The sequence below is a fragment of the Pelobates fuscus genome, chromosome 10 (assembly GCF_036172605.1).
Source record: "Pelobates fuscus isolate aPelFus1 chromosome 10, aPelFus1.pri, whole genome shotgun sequence".
Lineage (NCBI taxonomy): Eukaryota > Metazoa > Chordata > Amphibia > Anura > Pelobatidae > Pelobates > Pelobates fuscus.
Genome location: NC_086326.1, coordinates 96,717,895 through 96,741,130, shown reverse-complemented (window position 1 = coordinate 96,741,130; position 23,236 = coordinate 96,717,895). Strand labels below are relative to the sequence as shown.

General features: G+C 46.5%; 1 protein-coding gene across 8 annotated transcripts in view; it reads right to left on the bottom strand.

The window, feature by feature from the left end:
* KCNMA1 (potassium calcium-activated channel subfamily M alpha 1) overlaps nt 1–23,236 on the bottom strand; it is a 536,805-nt gene that overhangs the window by 35,928 nt on the left and 477,641 nt on the right. For 5 of the 8 annotated variants that reach the window (XM_063434222.1, XM_063434226.1, XM_063434227.1 and 2 more), the window contains one exon: nt 10,154–10,267. In XM_063434222.1, coding sequence (XP_063290292.1) covers nt 10,154–10,267 — 114 coding nt within the window. Of the gene's footprint in view, nt 1–9,387; nt 9,472–10,153; nt 10,268–23,236 lie in introns of all 8 variants that reach the window. The other 3 variants (XM_063434220.1, XM_063434221.1, XM_063434223.1) reach the window with 1 other exon arrangement.

Sequence of the window (23,236 nt, the reverse complement as noted above, 5' to 3'; positions counted from 1 at the left end):
GACTGCATTGAAAATGTAATGCAGTGATAAGATGTAGGAATCTTTATCTCATGTAGGAGAGATTAAAAACCTATTTCTTTAACCAACTGTTCATACTTTTCCTCCCAAGTGCCTTCTTCCTTTCAGGTAGTTGCTACACTATTGATGTGGTCAGTTGCACATTGCTGTCATAGCGGTGTAAACTAGGCTGAAGCAAGATTACACTGAATTGTACTGCTAATCAGAGGCGGCTCTCTAATTAGGCGGTTTAGGCGGCCGCCTAAGGCCTCGCGCTGGCTGGGGCCTCGCGGCCGCCTAAACCGCCTGTGGGCAGAGTGTGTCAGGTCCTCGGTCAGTGACCGAGGACCTGACACCAGGAGGGGGCCCGGCGGCTTGCCCGGTATGCCGCCGGGTGCAAGGCCCCTCCTGGCTGCCAGGCCGGCCACCGCAGACACTGGTCTGCAGCTCTGCAGCTCCGCAGTGCGCAGAGCTGCAGACCACGTGACTCGCGAGAATTGGCCAATCAGAGCGTTGCCGCGGGTTACCACGGCAACGCCCTGAAATCTCGCGAGATTACACGGTCTGCAGCTCTGCGGAGCTGCAGACCGGAAGTAATGGCCACCGGACCACCAGGGAGCCCACTGGACCACCAGGGAAAGGTAGGCTCTCCCTCCCCATCACCCCCCACCACCATCACCACCCCCAGCCGTACCCCCCACAGCTTCACCACCCCATCACCCTCAGACTCACTCACCATCACCCCCCACCAGCCTCACCACCATCACCCCCCACCACCCTCAGCCTCACCCCCCCTACCCTCACCATCACCCCCCCACCCTCAGCCTCACCCCCCCACCCTCAGCCTCAGCCCCCACCCTCACCCCCACCACCCTCAGCCTCACTCACCATCACCCCCCACCACCCTCAGCCTCACCCCCCCATACCATCACCCCCACCACCCTCAGCCTCACCCACCACCCTCAGCCCCACCACCCTCAGCCTCACCCCCCCACCCTCACCATCACCCCCCACCACCCTCAGCCTCACCCCCCCTCACCATCACCACCCTCAGCCTCACTCACCATCACCCCCCACCAGCCTCACCATCACCCCCACCACCCTCAGCCTCACTCACCATCACCCTCAGCCTCACCCCCCACCACCCTCAGCCTCTCCTACCACACTCACCCTCACCCCCCACCACCATCACCCCCACCACCCTCAGCCTCACCCACCACCCTCAGCCTCACCCCCCACCACCCTCAGCCTCACCCCCACCACCCTCAGCCTCACCCCCCACCACCCTCAGCCTCACCCCCCCACCCTCACCATCACCACCCTCAGCCTCCACCACCCTCAGCCTCACCCCCCCCTCACCATCACCACCCTCAGCCTCACTCACCATCACCCCCCACCAGCCTCACCATCACCCCCACCACCCTCAGCCTCACTCACCATCACCCCCCCACCCTCAGCCTCACCCCCCCACCCTCAGCCTCACCCCCACCACCCTCAGCCTCACCCCCACCACCCTCAGCCTCACCCCCACCACCCTCACCCTCACCCCCCATTACCCTCACCATCACCCCCACCACCCTCAGCCTCACCCACCACCCTCAGCCTCACCCCCCACCACCCTCAGCCTCACCCCCCACCACCCTCAGCCTCACCCCCCCACCCTCACCATCACCCCCCACCACCCTCAGCCTCCACCACCCTCAGCCTCACCCCCCCTCACCATCACCACCCTCAGCCTCACTCACCATCACCCCCCACCAGCCTCACCATCACCCCCACCACCCTCAGCCTCACTCACCATCACCCCCCACCCTCAGCCTCACCCCCCACCACCCTCAGCCTCACTCACCAACCCCCACCACCCTCAGCCTCACCCCCACCACCCTCAGCCTCACCCCCACCACCCTCACCCCTCACCATCACCCCCACCACCCTCAGCCTGACCCACCACCCTCAGCCTCACCCCCCACCACCCTCAGCCTCACCCCCCACCACCCTCAGCCTCACCCCTCACCACCCTCAGCCTCACCCCCCACCACCCTCAGCCTCACCCCCCACCACCCTCAGCCTCACCCCCCCACCCTCACCATCACCCCCCACCACCCTCAGCCTCACCCCCCCTCACCATCACCACCCTCAGCCTCACTCACCATCACCATCACCCCCACCACCCTCAGCCTCACTCACCATCACCCACAACCCTCAGCCTCACCCCCCACCACCCTCAGCCTCACCCCCCACCACCCTCAGCCTCACCCCCCACCACCCACAGCCTCATCACCCCTCACCACCCTCAGCATCACCACCCCCACCACCCTCACCCCCCACCACCCTCAGCCTCATCCCTCCTACCCTCACCATCACCCCCCACCACCCTCAGCCTCACCCCTCCTACCCTCACCATCACCCCCCACCACCCTCAGCATCACTCCCCCCGCCACCCTCAGCATCACCCCCCCGCCACCCTCAGCATCACCCCCCCGCCACCCTCAGCATCACCCCCCCGCCACCCTCAGCATCACCCCCCCGCCACCCTCAGCATCACCCCCCCGCCACCCTCAGCATCACCCCCCCCGCCACCCTCAGCATCACCCCCCCGCCACCCTCAGCCTCACCCACCACCCTCAGCCTCACCCCCCACCACCCTCAGCCTCACCCCCCACCACCCTCAGCCTCACCCCCCCACCCTCACCATCACCCCCCACCACCCTCAGCCTCACTCACCATCACACCCACCACCCTCAGCCTCACTCACCATCACCCCCACCACCCTCAGCCTCACTCACCATCACCCACCACCCTCAGCCTCACCCCCCACCACCCTCAGCCTCAACCCCCACCACCCTCATCACCCCTCACCACCCTCAGCATCACCACCCCCACCACCCTCACCATCACCCCCCACCACCCTCAGCCTCACCCCTCCTACCCTCACCATCACCCCCCACCACCCTGAGCCTCACCACCCCCACCACCCTCAGCATCACTCCCCCCGCCACCCTCAGTATCACCCCCCCCGCCACCCTCAGCATCACCCCCCGCCACCCTCAGCATCACCCCCCGCCACCCTCAGCATCACCCCCCCGCCACCCTCAGCATCACCCCCCCGCCACCCTCAGCATCACCCCCCCGCCACCCTCAGCATCAGCCCCCCGCCACCCTCAGCATCACCCCCCCACCACCCTCAGCATCACCACCCTCAGCATCACCCCCCACCACCCTCAGCATAACCCTCCGTCACCACCCTCAGCCTCACCCCACTCACCATCACCCCCTCCTTCTCACATCACCCCCTCTCACATTACCACCTCTCACTCTCACATTACCCCCTCTCACATTACCCCCTCTCACTCTCACTTTACCCCCTCTCACTCTCACTTTACCCCCTCTCACTCTCACTTTACCCCCCTCACTCTCACTTTACCCCCCTCACTCTCACTTTACCCCCCTCACTCTCACATTACCCCCCTCACTCTCACATTACCCCCTCTCACATTACCATCACCCCCCTCCTCTCACATTACCATCACCCCCCGCTCCCTCTCACCATCGCACCCCCGCACCCCCGCTCCCTCTCACCCCCTCTCCCTCTCACCATCGCACCCCTTCTCCCTCTCACCATCACCCCCCCCCCCCCATACACACAACACACTTCAAGCAGCTACCCCATACACATAGGGTCTCAGACAAAAACGCAAACATGCTCACAGAGACATACATTCAGACACACAAGGATACTCTCTGTCAGACACACTCTCAGGCACATACACAGGTAGACAGCGCATCAATGTGTATATGTGACACTTTTTTGTTAGTTGGGCCTCATGTTTGCGTTTCGCCTAAGGCCTCATAAAGTCTAGAGCCGCCTCTGCTGCTAATGAAAGTTATTTTGGAACTTCTAGATATACTGATTACATCCTGCATCTGAATGCCCTGTTTCCTGGACCATCCATGGCAGCATCAACAAAGGGTTAGCTCCCCCCACTTGGCTGATAATGACAGGAAATAAAACCTTTAAATACACCCCCTAGACCAAATACCCTCTGTCTTTTCCCTGTCCATTGGCTGTTGGGACTCTGTTAAGAGAACAATTTATCGTTTTATATTAGGTTTACCTTAGCCAATTTTAATTTGGCTATCCTAAGAAAATTCAACCTCTCTCTCTTAGTAGCCACCAGTATGAAGCCCCAGCTCTTGGATTACTTTGTTGGTGTCTTCCTTAATCAGAAACCACAGGGACTATGTTTGATAGCAGTATTCAGGGCATGGCAGCTTAAACAAGACTTTTATGTATTATTTTAATTATCCTATGTTACTTCTGGTGTTCTTCCTGGTCTTTTTTTTTTCTCTCCAGTCTGGAGCATTTTCTCTCGTTGTTACTCCGGCATTCTCACGATATATAGCTGCCGAAGGCCTTCTTCTGGTTTAGGCCAGAGTCTTAAATGCTTTCACGAATGGCCACATTCGGACTGTCTGAATTTCAGCATTCACATCTCTTAGTTTTTGACTGCATGCGTCTTTCACTTCCAGGTTAGTCCAGAGCCTTATTCATTTGTGTGAAAGGCTGCTTTCTGTCTGGTCTAATTTCAGCATTCGTATCTATTGGGCACCAAGTTTAAATCGCCTGTCTTTCTTTCAGGTTTTTCTTTTTCCTCCGACAGCGTTTTGTGAATATCACAGATTTCTTCGCTTCAGGAAAATACCCGTTAGCCGCAGATTACTGCAGGTTTAATCTTTTTTTGTTGCTGTATTCTAAATAATGTTTTCCTCATTTCTAGATCTTTATTTCAAGCCGCTCTGAATTTCAATCCTTAAGTGAATTCATCAGGCTTTAGACCAGGCCATTGAAGAAAAATAGAAACTGTAAAATACCTAAAGCCTCAGTCTAGATCTTCAGAGGTTTTGGACATGTCTCCTTATCTGACTCTCCAGATCCTAGAGGAAGAATCTGAATTAATCTCCTCTGAAGATAAACAAGACACTTTAGAAGGAAAGATGGACTATCAAGTAGTTAGTAAACTTATCAGAGCCATTAAACATTCTTCATCTGGATGATACTGCCACTGAAGGTTCTTCTAACCTTTTTCTAGAACTTAAGAGAAAGAAACAGACTTTTCCTGTTTTTAAAGACCCTTACCATACAGAATGGAAAAAGCCAGAGAAGAAAAAGTCTCCATTCAAGGGAAACTACGTTATATCCCTTTGGGGAAGAGGACTCCTCTAATTGTGGTCTCCCTTTTCAGGGTAATCTTCTCTTCGAAAAAGGACTTGACAATGACATTTAAAAGGCTTCAGAGGGCAGAAAAGTGTTTTTGCCACAAGATAGAAGAGCTTGTAGACCTCCACAAGCCTGGAATGACAGGCATACTTTTCAGGAAATGGGTTTATGTTGGGACACTAGATTTTACAGGCTTGGGAAAGAATTAAACAGATCTACCTGTCAGAAAGTGGGCCAGTTCTCCAGGAGAAAAAGTCTCCTGGTCCCTTTAAGGGACAAGGTAAATCTTTCTAAAAGTTTCTTTCTCAAGACCCAGAAAGTAGGAGGCTGCCGTCTCAAGTTATGGAGAATCTGGGCAGATATATATATATATATATATATATATATACAGACAGACAAGTGGGCTATGTCTAATCTACAAGAAAATCCAGAAGTTACTTTGTAAGCTCAAAAACACAATAAAATCTTGTCAAAGAGAATAACTTTATGCAGATACAGCAAAACTCTTTTAGCCACAAAGATCATTGTAAGAGTACCTGTCTACAAAAAAATTCAAGGAATTTATTCACTTTTTTTTTAGTCCCTAAGCCGTCAGGAGACTGTCGACCAATACTGGACCTTCATGCTATAAATGGCGTCCTTCATGTCCAAAAGTTTTGTATGGGATCCATTTTTGCTGTTGTGCATCAAAGGGACTGTCTGGCTTCTATAGACCTTAAAAGATGCCTACTTTCACATTCCAATCTCTCCAGCTCATCAAAGATTCCTAAGGTTTGCGATTCCAGGAGACCATTTTCAATTCAGGGCAATTCCCTTTGGCCTAAGCACAGCTCCTCGTACATTAACAAACGTTCAGGTAACATTAGTGGCAGATCTTTGAAGGGAATAAATATATACCACTATTTGGACAACATTCTCCTGGTTGCCTCATGCTCTCTAGAACACCAGACTAAAGTAAGAATTACTCTTACGTCTCTGAAAGTTGCTAAGTCAATCAAAGGTTTGCAAGAGCTAAATCCTTCCAACTCAATGGATAATTTTTCTAGGAGCCTTTTTCAACACATAGGCAGGCATACAATTTCTATCAAAGGAAAGATAAGTCTGACTTTTACTGAAGATTCTAGAAGTCTCAAAGGTGATCATGATTTCACAAAAGAATTTGCTAGGTTCAATGTGTTCAACTATTGCTCTTGACAAATGGGCCTAATGGTACATGAGAATTCCTCAGATAGTCTTTCTTTCCCAATTTTCCCCAGGAATAGACTTTTGGGAGAAAAATAGTAGTGGATATGGACACTGGAGCTTCAATCTGGCATATATATTTCCTAAGGTTCCTCTGATATGGAGGGTGCTGAAGAAAGTCCTCATGGATAAGGTAGGGGTGATAGTGATCATTCCCTTTTGGTCCAGGTAGCCATAGTTTCCTCTACTTTACAGACTGTGAGTTGTCCCTCCTTGGAACTTGTCAGTCCTTCAAGATCCACTGATGCAAGGTCCAGTTCTGTTTCAGCTCCAGAAACTCTGCATTTGACTGGATGGAGATTGAGCAAGAAATGTTAGCAGCTTCAGCTGTCATCTCCACTCGTTTAACGTCCAGAAGACATTCTACTAATTTGACTTACCAGGATTTGCAAATTGCTGTTCCTCATATCAGGTGGTCATGTCTCCTTTTTCAGTCTATGAGGTTTTGGAGTTTTTGGTCTGTTTGTCCTCCATGGGACATTCCTTTGGTCCTCAGAGCCTTATCCAAGGCCCCTTTTGAACCTCTTTAAGATACTTCTCTCTGTTTTTGAAATGTGTTTTTGTGGTCGCTATCACATCTTGTAGATGGGCCTGCAAAATTTTGATTACCTTCTTTCTTGACAGAGTTGTCCTTTGTACTAGAACTGATTTCCATCCTAATGCAATTTATCAATTTCACCTCTATGAAAATATGAGCATTCCTACCTTTTTTCATTCACCCTCCTCTCCGAAGGAGCAAGATTGGCACATGATGGATGTCTTGAGATGTTTATTTGGGCAGATCGAAGGACTGGAGACTATCTTTCCTACCTTCTGAATTACGTAAGGGTCAAGCTGCTTCTATTGCAATGATTTGTCGTTGGATTTATTGCTTGAGTTTATGAGACACAGTATTCTCTACACTAGTTCTGAAAGAATTAATCACCATTCCACTAGATTAGTGTGGGCTTCTTGGGTAGCTGCACCAAAGACATCCTTGGAGAACATCTGTAAACAGGCTACTTGGACATCGGTCAATACTTTGATTAAGCATTATGCTTTATATGTCAGAACCTCAAGCATAACTTAAGTAATGTGCTTTCTTCCATCTCTTTGCAACACAATGAATCTGTATTTTTGAAGCATTTTCTGTCCCCCCTTTTCCACCGTTTGTTTTGTAGCATGGCTATTACTCTTCGGTAATGCTGCCATGGATTGTTCCGAAATAGTGAACATTTTTTCATACTTCCTTGTCTGGATTTATCCATGGCAGCATGGGTCTCCCAACCTTTTTTTATTTTGCCTTTGATTTTAAGGAGCTTGGAACTGGACTGAGGATATTTGGTATAAGACTTCTATTTCCAGTCCTTATCAGCCAAGTTGGTGGAGCTGACCCTTTGGTGATGCTGCCATGGATATATCCAGGAAATAAAAATTACTATAAGTAATTATCACTATTATTTTTTTAATCTATGTGAATGCAATAGAAGTGTGTTAATGGAGGGACTCCCCAAGCATACAGCCATCACTGCTTATTATTGTTGTGGTTATAGTGCCATCCATGTTATTGTTTTTATTTTAGATTAAATAATAATACAATATGGCAGACTGCTCAGTGGGAGAGGTGGTGAGTTTGTATATTGTGGAGTTCTGCTTTTGTGTTTTTTTGTTACTGTTTTTTGTGTGTTTTTGGTAATATAGTTTAGGATTTTCAAATTTGCATGTTCTGTGATAAGTAAATTGTGATATCTTTACACAAATGGTGCTGTGTTAGCAGTATTTTCTTACAGAGCATTTAAAACGAGCCTGTGTAGTACTGTAGCCAGTAGTAAAAAAAAGAAGTAGACTTTTGAACCAAATTAACAAAAGAAAGAAGAAAACAAAAAGTGTTTTTTTTTCCTCACTAAACATTAAATGTAGTCCAAAAACCAAACGTTAGTATTCCAGTGTAAATATTTAGCCTTACCAGTTGCTATCTGGATTTCAGTTCAAAACTAACGAAGCAGTCTAGACACCATAACGACTACATTCTCTTTGCTCAGCATATTGTAATGTTACTCATTGCCTTTGTGTGAACAAGCTAAATTCTAATGACACGATAACCACTAAATCAGCATGTGATGGTTATGGTGCCTAGACTGCCCCTTTGAAAGAATAAAAAGCAAATCATGTAATTTATATTAAGTTGTTTAATAAATTCCTACCCAGAACTACCCAGGTTCAGGAGATGGTAGACTCTAGAGTGTTTTATTTAGAGCTTTAGTAATTAGCAATATAAAATAGACCCGCTAGCTACACACATTTGTATAAACCATATGTGTATCTGATTTACTCACACAAGTGAGTGCAAGCGCTCTCAGCGTTCATTCATTTTACTTAATGTCTTCTCTTTCATATTGTATTTGTTAACGAATGAGCAGCATCTAGCAGGTGTGTGCATGCATTTAAAATACGAGATAAGCTCAGGTCTGGTGTGTACACGTTTTCACATCAGCTTCTCCAAAGGCTGCTAGAACCAAAATCATGCAAATGATGTAACAAATAGTTAAAATGTCTGCTCTTACTGTTAATTTGTCATAAAAATGATGTGAATTTCTAATACATACAAATTGCTTATTTTAACCTGTAAACATCATTGTACAGGTATAGTATGTATAATGAACTCTAAAAGCTCAGATTTAGGAATGTGACAGGTCCACTATAAAGAGGAAAGTGATTCAAAATGTATACTGCTAAGTAGTAATTTAACCAGTGCCTTCCCTTTCTATTAGCCAATTACAGAAGCCCTAGATAATTAAGGAAATGTTCTGCAGCCAATTGCGATGGTGTCCTTTTAATTTGGGCACACTTTGCGTTTCCTGGTTGCGCCTCTCTTTTGGGGGGCAGCCAAAAATTCACAGCAACAAAAGAAAATAAAAATAGGTAAAGAAAGAAGAGGAACTTCTTCTTACCCAGCTCGGTAATAATTGGTATGTGAGTTCCACTGTTTTTTTCCTGACTGAGTGAAATCAAAGGCAGCAGTTTGCCAGGTTTAGCTACGCGGGAAGTGTTAAAAAGGGAAAAAGAGGAGAGGATCGGAGAGAAAAGAGAGAGTGAGGCAATGTGGTAGCTCTAGCAGAGGGAGACATATGGAGAGGAAAGGGGACCCAGGTTGCTTATGGAACATAAACACACACAGATGAGTTAACCAAACTGCGATATGAACCCCATGTGATATGTAAACGCAGCATTCTGTGCGTGTTAGTTATGAGTTAATAAGGCATTGTCAAGACTGCTTCACACTGAATAATAAATGGATTTTGGAATACATAAAGACTGCTTAATAAACATATATAGATATTGCACAATTTCTTTGCACTTCATGTGAGGCCTCCAATAACCAAAATGAGAGGTGTAATTTTGAGAGTTGTAAAAATACCCTGTATAATCAGAGCAGACCATCACATGAGAAAACAATCAATTACATAAGAGCAAGCATCTTCCATGTTCACAAGGAGCTATTTAAACTGTCGATTCGGACAAAGCAGTTTGCTGCTAGACTGTTGAAGTCAATAAGCATCACAATTATGTCATTTTTAAACCTACTGCATCATTAATTTTCACAGTTATGGCAGCTACTATCTCCAAAGCCCTGGTCTTTAACAGTAGAGCCATGCTACATTTTGATATAATATTGTTTATTCCCACAAACCCTCCAAACAAACAAACGTTCCTTACCTAGTTCAGTAATGATGGGAATGTTGGCCCCTGTGGTTATTGATTGTTGCCTTGCCAGACCATGCACTGGGCTATTGTCAGGAGAAGACTTGTCCATCCCAGGAGGTGTGAACCCTAAAACGAAATACCAACACAGACATGTTTAAAAAAAACAACAAACAATGTTACACTCCCTTTCATGCTATTCTGACATTATATCAAGACTAGGGTAGTTCCTTCACTAACCTTAATATCACCCTTGGAATACAAGAAGGATGATATGTATGAAATTAGTAAAGTGACTGTTGGATCATGTGGATGTCCAAAATGTAACCCTATGGAACTAGCACAGCTTAGTGGAATAGGGGCTTGACAGAGCTAGGAGGCGGACATAGGGGAAGGCCCCAAGTGGGAGTGGAGTTAGAGTGTTAAAGGGGTTAGCCCAGTATAAATAGGTAGCCATTTTAGAAACAAGCACTTTTAATCTGGAGGGCGTCAGGAGGAAGGCCTTAGGAGTATGGCTGGTTCGGCACAGCGTGGACATCGCTTGACGGCATTGCAGCCTGGTGGCGCTGGGCTAGGGCAGCGCACGGGGGGGGGGGGGGGAAGGGTTGGTGCTAGTAACGGGGGGGTTTGGTGCTAGTAACGGGGGGGGGTTGGCGCTAGTAACAGGGGGCGCAGGAACAGGGCCACCCCTAGTATCGACTGGGCCCCCTCCAGGCATCTCAGTTAGCGCAGAGGCGCAGCCCTCCGGGGCCTTTGGCTACGGTCGAGACGGGTCCAGTCGGCAGGTGCGCACAGCAGGCCATGCTTCGGAGGTACAGGGTGACAACGAAGGGTTCCTGGCAAGGCAGGTAGGCCGGGCTGGAACAAGGGGGTACAGAGCAGGAGATATGAACAGCGTGGTGGATTCCAGTCTTAGAGGAAGGCGGGCTTGCCACGGGAAGTGAGGCCCCCCAGCAGATTCAGGAGAGAGAGGGAGAGCCCTGCGAGCTCTGAGCCCGGGGTCGGTTGGCAGCGATGCCCCATGTGATTCCCGCGAGGTCTGGACATCTTACACGTTTGGTAAGTTCAGGGTCGGAGTCCTGCAGGAGTTTCCATAGTGATCCAGTCCAAAGACGTAGCCCCAGGGGTGGAGTCGGCGGGGCCTCAGGTGTCCACAGCGGCCGGGGTGGCCAGGAGAGAGGGCAGGATGCCACGCGGCCCGGCAGGCAATCCCAAGGTTACGGCAGGGGGGTCTCTGGTGAACGGTACACCCTGCCCAGGAATGTCTCTTCTAATTGCAGGTCACAGAGCCGATCTTCTTTGCGGCGATCAAGGCATCGGGTGGATTCCCTGGTTGGCGGAGTGTATGCACGGGTGGTCAACCCTGGACCTGTTGGATCCCGTCACGCAGCCCAGGGCCAGCATCTGCTACGGGCTTGGTTGGTGAGTTGGACACTACACAGCACTCACGCGGTTTTATTGAATCACTACAATCTGTAATTGATTCCTGGGGCCAGTGTGGGTCTACTAAGGGGGATGCAGCTAAGGTGTGGGCTCCGGGTTCGGGTGCTGGGGCGACGGCGGCAGCAAAGGGTAGAGGCAGCGGCTGAGACGACTGTGTTAACCTTGGAATTGGGTACTGAGAGGGCGGAACTGTCCAGCGGGCATTCCTGATGCCGCGCGGCATCCTTTGCGGGCCCGTTGGGGGTGCATTTGAAGCTGGAGGTGAAGGAAAAAAATATGGAAGTGTGAGTTCTGCGAAATCTTCTCACTCTTGCCGCTGGAGGACTACTTGGACCTCAAGAAGAAGGACGCAAAGAAGGAGGAGGAGGAGAAACGTAAGCGGTATCGGAAGATACCTAAAACCTTTGGGAACTGGCTGCGTGCTTTCTGCATCTTAGCCAGTGTTATTGGGGAGAAGTCGGCGGGTCTGTGTTCCTCGTTATTCTGCAATCTGGATGGGGTGTGGGAGGTCTACCGTACGTAAGGCGGCCTGACGTGGTGGAAATACGACAAGCAATTACGGCAGTGACTTGCGGTGAACCCTGGGATGCTACGGGATCAGATGGACCTGCCGTTATGGGTGAAGCTTATGATGGCGCAGAAATTGACACCCTTTCAGTCGGTGGCTGGTGCTGGAAGTCAGTCCTCTTCATCGGCTGCATTCAAGCAAGGTATTTGCTGGCTCTTCAATGAAGGCCAGTGCAAGTGGGGCACTGGGTGCAGGTTTAAGCATGAGTGCTCGGGCAGTGGAGGAGCCCATGGCCTCAATAGATGCTTTAAGTAAGGTAAGTCCGGGGCGTCCTTCGGTGTGGGTTCCGGCGGGGCTGTTCCCGTTGCCATGGGGAACAACGCCGGTGAGGCTCGACGTGCTGCTACTGTGGCTAAGCCAATATGGTAGCAAGGCTGATGCAGCATTGTTGGGTTGTGGCGTTGGGTTTTATATACCTTTTCAAGAAGGGGGGGTCGGGTAGTGTGCATAACAAAGTCGGTTTTTGAATTCCCAGAGTTGGTGTGGGAGAAACTGGGTAAGGAAGTGGAGCTGGGCAGGATGGCGGGCCCGTTCACGGCCCTCCCCTTGCCCAATTTGTGGGTTTCCATGCTGGGGGTCATCCTTAAGAAGGAAGCAGGGAAGTTTTGTTTGATTCACAACCTCTCCTATATGAAGGGGAGTCGGTGAATGACGACATCGATGGGGACCTGTGCTCCGTCTCCTATGCATCATTCTACCAAGCGTTGAGCTGGTTCGGGAGGCGGGGCCCGGGGCCCTCATGGCAAAGGTGGATGTGGAGGCGGCGTTTTGGCGCACCCGGACTGTCATCACCTTTTGGGTTGTGCCTTCATTGGCTCGTATTTCATCGACTTGTGCTTCCCGATGGGTTGCTCGATTTCGTGCGCGTACTTTGCGAAGTTTAGCACGTTCTTAGTGTGGGTGTTGAAGACGAAGGTGGGGTGTCAGTCAGTGGTCCATTATTTGGACGATTTTTTGTGTGTTGGATCCACTGTTTCTACCTGCTGCGGACCATCGAGTGGGTGGCCAACAGGTTCGGGGTCCCCCTAGCGGAGTCCAAGACGGAAAGGTCCAACCAACTGCCTGAGTTTCCTGGGTATTGAGATAGACTTTCGGAAAGGGAAATGTTGTCTTCCCCTTTCCGAAAGTCTATCTCGGGCAGTGGTGGTAGAAGTGCAGCAGGCGTCTAAGGTAACGCTGTGGCAACTCCAATCGCTTATGGGCAAGTTGCTTGCAGGGTGGTGCTGATGGAGGGGGGAGGGTTCAGCAGAAGTCTGGCCAGGGCCATGGTCGGAATCCGTTCACCTCATCACTTTGTTAGGGTTACCTCCACTATGAAGGCTGACTTGGAGGTCTGGGATGTGTTCCTAACGGGACGGTGATTTTCCGGGAGGCGGGGGTTACGCCTGGACAAGATGTGGCAGCTCAGAACGGACTGTTTGGGGGACTTGTGAAGGCTTGTTTGCTACCTGGCACGTGGACGGCATACTGTAAGATTTGGGAGTTATGGGAGGCCTCATCGGCCAGGCTGGAGCTGGAGATGTCCGGGGAGGCGCACCTTGATACCCTATTGTGGTTCACGTTTGAGCTCATGGCTAGGGGCGCTTACCCGGCGGTAGTGGACAGGAACATGTTGGCGCTCACATTTTGGTTCAAGCTGCGCGGTTGGGGGACTTGACGAAGCATTTTGTGTTACGGCAAGCGTTAAAGGGTCTCCGGAGGGGGTTCAAAGTTCCTGAGGCGTGGCAATCGGTATCCATCAATGTTCTAGAGAGCCTGGTACTTGTGCTGCCTGAGAGTTGCTTCTCTGGCTTCAAGGTTGGCCTGTTTGGCACGGCATTTGTTTTGGCCTTTTTCAGGGCTTTTCGTATTTGGGAACATGTCAGTGCGAACAAGCAAGGTCAAGGCGGCATTCAGGCGTCGGATGTCACTACAGGGGTGGATTGAGTGGTGACCCACTTATCTAGGCCGAAGACAGATGTGTGGGGGAAAGGGACTGATGTGGTGTTGCACGCTCTCCCAGTATCATGGTTGTGCCCGGTTACCATTCTTGCATGGTATCGGGCGATGCGACCAGCGGGTTAGGGCACTTTTTCTTATATGAGGATGGCACTGTCACGCTTTCAGTCGCGCTTTCAGTTTGCTCTGTTTTTTTGCTTGGGGCTTCGGAGGTTGAGGCCAGAACAATTCGGGACGTACTCCTTCCGGATTGGTGCAGCTACGGAGGCAACGCGCCTGGGCTCGGCGACGAGCTGGTGAAGAAATTAGGGAGGTGGGAATCGGTGCAGTTTTGCTCCTACATGCGACTGGGAATACTGGTGTGATTCAAGTAAGGGGTTTGGGGATTCTCCGCTGGTGCCTCTCGGCTGATGGTTCTGTTTTGTTTCCGCAGGTCGAGTTGCGTGGATCATGGGACATTCGTTCGTGTTCTGGGCTAAGAGGAGGGCTGCAGCTCATATACAAGGACAGCAGCTGGTCTTTCCGGTCAACCAGATTGCAATTAAGTGGTTCGGTTACTGTGGAGCTAGTTGGGGCGATGTTATTGGGGCAGTGTTTAAGCTCATGGAGAAGGGGAAGGTCCCCTGATTTCCTGCTATTACATGCTGGGGGCAATGATTGGTATAGTGGATGAAACAGGATATTAACCGGCTACGGGACTTGGTCCCTGGGGTTTTGGTCGTCTGGTCCGAAATGGTCCCTCAACTTCAGTGATGTCATGCTAGAGATATAGCCGCTATTGAGCGCTGCCGGGGTAAAGTGAATAGCCTGGTGGGGGTGATTCGGCACAGACAGCTTGAGGACAGGTTGCCTGGGTATTTTAGGCAGGACGGGGTCCACCTCACGGACGTGGTGTGGGATCTCTTGAATCTGGGGTTCCAGGAAGGATTGAGCAGGGCCTTGTTTCTTAGGGGTGGCGGAGCTCAGACGGCTTAATTGATCAAGGTCTGAGCTTGTGGCAGGGCTAGAGAGAAAAAAGTTAGGGCAAAAACAGGCTCTGTGGTAGTGTAAATAGAATAGGGCTGTTAGGCTGCTGGTGAAGAGTTTGGTTAAGCGGTTTGTTATGAACCTTGGTAGGTTTCAAGCTCGGTGGTGGCTCAGAACCTGGTGTGTGGTAGCGGTATCCGGGTATGCCCCTACCGTGGTTATTTAACAAAGTTTGGCACTTATATTATGTTTTTAAAAGGGCCATTGCCTTTTGTGTTGGGGACATATGGTGTTATATAGAGGATAAGGGGGTTGGGCAATGACTTTAATTTATTGTTAATCAGCAGCTGCTTATACTTCCTGATTGCTTAGCTCAGTAGAAAAAAAATGCATAATTAAATGCATGCATGTTTTCATAAAGCTTGTATCTACTAAACTGTGTTTTTTGTTTTTATTGTATTTGGACAGTGAGGTGTCCCTTTAACAGGAAAAACATAGATAACTGCATAACCCCCAGTTACCACAACTCAAGGCAACAGAAACCCCCCCCCCCCCACAAAAACCAAAACTACCAAAAGGTTATGTCCCTCTATTTAGTGGCAGAACTACTGCTGGTGCAGCTGGTATGCCTACACAAGGGCCCTCACGGTCAGGGGTCACACCGGGTAGCCCATGCACTTAGGGCCACCCAAGGGGTGTAATTGCTGAACAGGGGCCGGTCAGGCATCGCAGCCCTTTCAGAGCGGCCTGGGATCCTGTAATACGGCCGATGCTGGGAGGAAGTGACAGACAATCACTTCCTCCCAGCTTCTTACACAAAGCACCGCACAGGAGGGAGGAGCTAGGGGAAGAGAGGCAGAAGTTAACTCCTGCTGCAAACTCTCACTCCTAGCAGCCTTATCGAGGAGCAGCAGGACCCCAAGCAAGCCACCCAAATATAAAAAATACATATATGCATCTATGTCAGAATTTGTGTTTGTATGTATATGTCAAGGTCTGTGTATGTATCAGTATGTGCATCTGCATGTCAAGGTGTGTATATGCCAGTGTGTGCATCCCTGTGTCAGGATGTGCAAGTGTGTGTGTATGTGTCAGTGTGAATATTTCTGTGTCAGTGTGTATATTAATTGTATGTATGTGTTAGTGTGTTTATATGTGTGTGTCTGTGTGTTAATGTGTATGTATATTTTGTAAGTATGTATGTGCTAGTGTATGTGAGTAGATCCAAGCATATATAGAAACACCAACACTACACACAACAGTGCAGCTGCATTTAAAAGCCAACACTACATACAGACACACCCGTGCATTTAAACACAAACTCTACACAAAAGTACACCATTGCTTTCCAGTGGCAACCGTACATACAAATGCATGCATACATTCAAACACACAGGCACTGCTCACAAATACAACCCTGCAAGGAGGGGCAAATAGTAGATCCCCAGCTGGCATAGCATCATTGGAATTATACGACAGATGGCGAACTACCTTTTGGCCACTTTAGCACTAGAGGGGGTGCCCAAAAAACTCTTGCACCAGGTTTCCACTCTACATTAGTTCTGCCACTGCCTCCATCCTTCCAGTTCTATACACAAATAAGAACAGGCCAGAGAAAAGCCTGTTTTCACAGCTCACCTAAAACCATGGTTGACAACTGTGCAAGAGCAGCATGGAGTGTGAGAACAACTGATTTCCTGAGACGTGACAAGCCTGATCCTTTCAGGAGTGATGGCACATGTATAATGCAGAGCCTTGCTCTGACACATCCATCAAGAAACGCTGACTGCTACAAAATACAGCTCTCTTACGGAGGACCAAGGAGGGGAAATTCAGGGCCATTCCACACTTAGCACGATGGCTCCTCTGGTGCATAGGGAAATTATTTAAAGATGCAGTTGGTCCTCAGCAATGCCATTTAGAGTTTAGGGAGCTGTAAATCACTGGGGAATGTATTTATTAAACAGTGAACTGTGGTGTATCAGAAACCAAAATTGCAATTTTTAGCAGACTGGGGAAAAAAATCTCAAATTCAGCTTTTTTAGGCAACTGTTTTGCAATGGAGTTTTCACTCCATCTTTATTATTTTTACTGAACAATAAATAGAGCCTTTATAGCTGGCCTTGATAGTTTGGCAGAGGGCAGTTATGAATGTTTATATATAATATGTTTAAAGTAATTAAGCTTCATAATCTTTATCCCACACACATAAAGCAACTTCTTGGTGAGATAAAGTACACATTGCTAGCTAACAAAAACTCATTTTGGACCAAGGAATACAATTCTTTGGCAGACCATATTTTAGCAATACACTTTAAGATTAGCAATTAACTTCACATCTGTAAAACAAGATTGACAATTCACTATTTTAGCAAAGTGGAGACTTCAATCACATCGCCCCTCTTTTGACTAATTTACTCCACAGGTTTTATAGTTCCTGGAATGTCCTAATTCTCCTAGAATTCTATTTTTGTGTTTTTACAAAGTTATATGGCTTATCCAAGGTTGAAATTCTCTGAGACTGGAGAATTCAACCCAAATGACAAGTATCTGCATTTTTAAAATGCAGACATTATTGTTATTATAAGAAAATTTGAATGTGAACTCTGACGGCTACAAGGCTTGCAAAGCTTTTGTGTCAAGGCAAATTGTTCTATATCTTATACCCTTTTAAAACCTGCGCTATTCACAAGTCTCTGAATAAATATGAAATGCTATTATAAAATAAGCAAACTGTAGTAAATTTAAAAAAAAAATTATTTTGTATTTTGAAGTAGCTAAGATAGGACTATAGCCATGTTGGAAAATTTGTTTTCCAAATCTGCTAGCTTTTGTGTAGATTTTAAAATTTGTATATTCATTTGATATTTTGTCAATAACCCTGTAACACACAAATGTCAACTCTTTTGTAACAAGACTTCCACCTAGTGATTGATTGAATTGTTGGAGCTCATGGGTTAAAATGTGATGCACGTTTCTACTGTGTAGTATGTATTTATGGTATATATTACAATACACTTATTAAAGGTGTATTCTGCAGTGGACAGATTTAATTAACATTTAGCGGTGTGAGTTCTACACTCGATGCTGAAAATCCCAACAGTAGTAGCAAGGACCTATGTTCCAAATTGCAAAAAACGTTAATCTAAACACATCTAATAGATACAAAATGTTCACATTTGCATATCTTTTGTGCCATTCTAGTTTTATACTTACTAAGCTATAATCTCCATCATCAATAGAAAATAATAAAATTACAATGAGGGATCACACTATATAGTGATTATATAACACAGAGGCTTCACTACATAGTGCAGAAAGCTTGTATGTACAAATGTACAACACAGGGGATTCACACTAAATAGTACAGGTAGCTGGTAATGTATAACACACAGGTTTCACACTACACGCTGATCAACGACAGCATTAAAACCACCTGCGTAATATTGTGTAGGGCCACCTCATACTGCTAAAACAGCTCTGATGTATCGAGGCATGGCCTTCACAAGATCTCTAAACGTTTACTGTGGTATCTGGCACCAACGCATTAGCAGCAGATTCTTTAAGTACTGCAGGTTGCAAAGTGGGGCCTCCATGGATTGGATTTGTTGTTCCAACACATCTCACAGATGATCAATTTGATTGAGATCTGGGGAATTTGGAGTCCAAGCCAACTCTTTGTCATAAAAACAGGAGAGAGAGTAAGCGCTTAATAACAAAATGAGAGGGCAACCTTAAAAGGGAATCCCTCAAAAAAACCTTTAAATACAACAAGGAAAAAACAGAAATAAAGGCTGCGTCAAATTAGACCAATACCATATATATAATAAAATAAGAGAATAGTCCAAATACTAAAGTCTTAGCTGAATAGATCTTCCTTAGATCAAATAGTCTGTAAAGTGCTTGGTCAGGAACAATGTCTTCGCTGTCCTTCCCCAGGGGGATCCAATAGGATGAAAAGATAAAACAAAATAGAAAACCAAATAGTGTGTTATGTTCAATAGGGTACAACAGATGATGAAAGAAGATAGTAACGCACTCACATGTATTAGAGCTATAGCTAGCTCTAGTGTGGAAAGCGTACAGCGGTATGATCCCCGCTCATGGGATATAATGCAGTCTTCTTCCTTCACAGGTATGTAGACCACTCAAAGAGAATAAAAGAGACGACCAATAGTGCTCTCTGAATAAAACGATAATGAAATAAAATATATAAAAAATGGTACTCACAAGAATGGAGCAAGCAGACTGCTCCTTGATGGTAGCGTTGGTGGTATGATCCCCACCGAGGATTACTTGGAGTCCAGAATAGTAAAAATGCCAGGTAAGTAACAAAGCATAAAGTGTATTAAAAGATGATTGGCACAATAAAAGGTGACCAAAAAATCTTTAATGAAAATCTTTTCCTACATACCTGTGATGGAAGAAGACTGCATTCAACTCTTTGTCATGTTCCTCAAACCATTCCTGAACAAGTGTTGCAGTGTGGCAGGGTGCATTATCATGCTGAAAGAGGCCACTGCCATCAGGGAACAACATTGCCATGAAGAGGTGTAAGTGGTCTGCACCAATCTCTAGGTAGCTGACACATGTCAAAGGAACATCCACATTAATGTCAGGACCCAAGTTTTCTCAACAGAGCATAACGCTGTCTCCACCGTCCTGCTGCCATCTCTTCCCATAGTGTACCTGCCCATTTATCTGATCTAAAAGAAAATGTGATTCATCCGACCAGGCAACCTTCTTCTATTGCTCCATGATCCACTTCCTATGTTTATGTCCCCATTGAAGGTGCTTTTTGGCAGGGGACGGGTCATCATGAGAACTATGACTGGTCTGTGGCAATGCAGCATATTGCGATGCACTGTGTGTTCTGTCACCTTTCCATCATAATTTGAGCTACAGTAGCTCTGCAGTGTGATCAGACAAGATGGACAAGCCTTCTCTCCCCCACACGCATCAATGAGCCTTGGGCGCCCATGATCCTGACACTCGTTCACGGTTGTCAATTCTTGCGCCAATTTTGGTAGGTTCTAAACCCTGCATACCGAGACATACCACACAAGGCTTGCCATTTTGGAGATGCTTTGACTAGTCGCCTAGCCATCACTATTTGGTTCTTGTCAAAGTCACTCATCATTTAGCTTGCACATTATTCCTACATCAAACACATGAAATTGAAGAACTGACTGTTCACTTGCTGCCTAATACATCCCACCCCATTTGATAATAAATATTATTCACTTCACTTGCCAGGGGTTTTAAGGTTGTGGCTGATCAGTGTATAGTGCATATACCTCATGTTGTATAACAGAGAGAATTCAAACTACATTCTACAGCGAATGCTGTATCACACAGAGTAGGCTTGCACTATACAGTTTATCTACTGTACTGTAGAAAGCATTGGAGGTCTACACTGTATAGCTCTATAATCTATGCGTAGTCTTTGCTATACAGTGAGAGTAAAGTACCCGACTGTATAATGTCCGTCTGGATTTCCACACTGCAGGACAATAAGTGAGGGAAATCCTGGTCAAATAAGTGTATCAAAAGCAAAACATTTCCACTCAGCATCCTGTAAACTGGCTATTATATACCAGCAAAAGAATGCAGACATTGGGCAGAAAAAGGGTTAATCACAAGTCTTTGTCACTAATGAGAAATATGAGTTCTTGCAATTCCCTGTCGATGCTTATTTGAAAATTATGCAGATTAGAACTTGATTAGGGTGATTTTGTGAGACTCAATTTGGACTTTTAATCTATTAAACTCCTATAAACGAGCTTCTGGAATCGCTCCCTTGGCGCTGCTGTAATAACTGCCACTGCAAGTTTTTACAAGGAGTGCTGTTTAACCGAGAATGATTGGATCACTTTAGCAGGGCCTGTGTGACGTACGTGGAGGAACGCAGAGCGTAAAAGAGGTCAGGCGCTGTGCAGATCGTACACCCTGCAAAAGTGCAATGCTACTTCAATCTGCTGGCTCAACACATGACTCCTAATTTTGGGGCAGCATGTCCCTCTTTGGTTATGTAAAAATGTAATAAAAATATGCAAACACTGATCCTAGTTTTCATTTCAGGGGCAATTATAGAGCAATAAAAAGATACATCAGTCAATTAAGATAGTGCTTACCAACATGCTAATGACTATACCTTAATGATAATATCCATAGCCTATCCTCTGTAGAGTCTAGAAGGATAGGGTCTCACTCTGTCATAGGGTAGCTCTGCTACGGTTTCTTTCGTATTAGCATCAGGGTTTGTATACAAGAAACCTTATTAGCACAATGGGTAAAACACTGCCGATGTTCTATGTACATTCGGTGTGTATAATTAGAACATTAAGATGGCATGACACTCCCGGGGGGAATACACTGGTATACACAAAGTTTAGCTGCGGTTACTTCATGTAGAAAGCAGGTCTGAACAGCATCAATTACAAGCAATATTAACACTGCATTTTGTGTCTTAATTCTGCCTACACAGATATTTTAAAAACAGTATTTTTTCAAGTGTGGTCTAGGTATAATCTGTATTATAGTGAGATTTCATGCATCTGTAGACAAAGGAAATACAATCATCTCTTCATATGCCTCGGTAAACTGGACTCTCCCAGAAAATCATGGAATAAAATATATTTAGATTTTTGGAATCCCTGACTAAAAATGTAAATATTTAAAACATTTTGAAATGTGAAACACAAACGATATGTCATTTGGAAGATGGTTAATCTGTGCCTGAAGCAGTAGTGGTGTATTCGTACAGTGTAAGTACAACCATCCAAACAGCTTGTGTCACCTTCACTGCAAATAATTTAAAACCCCCGAATATGCTGATATAATGGTTTCAGGGGTCCCAACAAATCAAGAATAGCCTGTATCACAATAACTTGTAGCCTGCATACATATAGCTCAGCATACATGAATAGCTACTTATATTTGAAATTGGCTGTCACTATAAAATATGAACCACAAGGTTGGAGTCTAGTAATAGTGGCTACTAGTATCTGTTCATCAATACCAATGTTGAATAAGTGAGAGGCAGCCAGAAAGTATGGTTCTAAGATCAAATTTAAAAATGGAGGTGTTTGGCCCAGTATTATCTAAATATAATAATGGTAACCATCATTTAGTTTACAAGAAGAAAGCAATTGTCATTGAGAGCTGTCCAGTTAAAATAGCACATACTGTAACAGGAAATGTCAGCCAAAGACTCTGCATGTACTGTTTTTTTCTGGGTGACCGATTCAGAGATGCTAAAATTCTAGAGATGCCAAAAAAAGTGAAGATGCAAGTTCTAAAACCATGAAGTAAAGCTTCTATAAAGATTTAAACTTTTACCGAAAGGAAGAGATAATAATAAGACAGATTCTGCAGGTAAGATGTAATAGTTGAGGCGGGGAGAGAAGGCAGTGATTCCTGAAGAAATATTCTTGGCCCTCCATCACAGTCTAAATGTCTGCTGTATTCAGTTAATAATGTTCATTATGCATAATTGGGCACCTCTGTGTCTATTGCTAAATTGTATCTGTAAGATCGCACGGGAGGGCATCTTGGCTGTGGCTTACCAAAAGGTTACAATTACATTGTCAATTTCTGTTCTATCTAGAATCCATCCCACTATCTGGTTTTCTATGGATTTACTGCCCAGAGAAATGTTGAAGAAACACACAACAAATCATTCTTGGACTGGTAAGTGATGCGTCGCACATGCAATTGTGGCATACGATAATTCATCAGAGTGAAAACAAAATGAAATACAAATACATTTACATGTCTAAGCTTTTTTTTGTGCCTATGAAGCACAGACATGCATCAGCTGACTTACAGCAGAAATAGTAAAGGGTCGGTTCCAGGAAGTACAGAGCTACAAATCAATAAGATGCTGTAACTTGTCAAAACTCCTGCCAAAGTTGACTTCAGCTGATGCAACAGAAAATGACACTTCTAAAATTATGAGCTGAAGAATTTTGGTTGTTCTTTGACATCTGGTAAAGCCTGATGGCTCAGCACGTAAAGGCTGAAAGAGCTGTGTTTAAATGTGCTGCTTTAACCCACAACTTCTTCACAGCACTGGCATAACAAGCCAAATTTCCAGGTGACATAATTTATATACCATGAAAGATCAGTTCCCAAAAACAGGAAGCCAATCTACTGAAAATAACACATTATTATGCCATTTA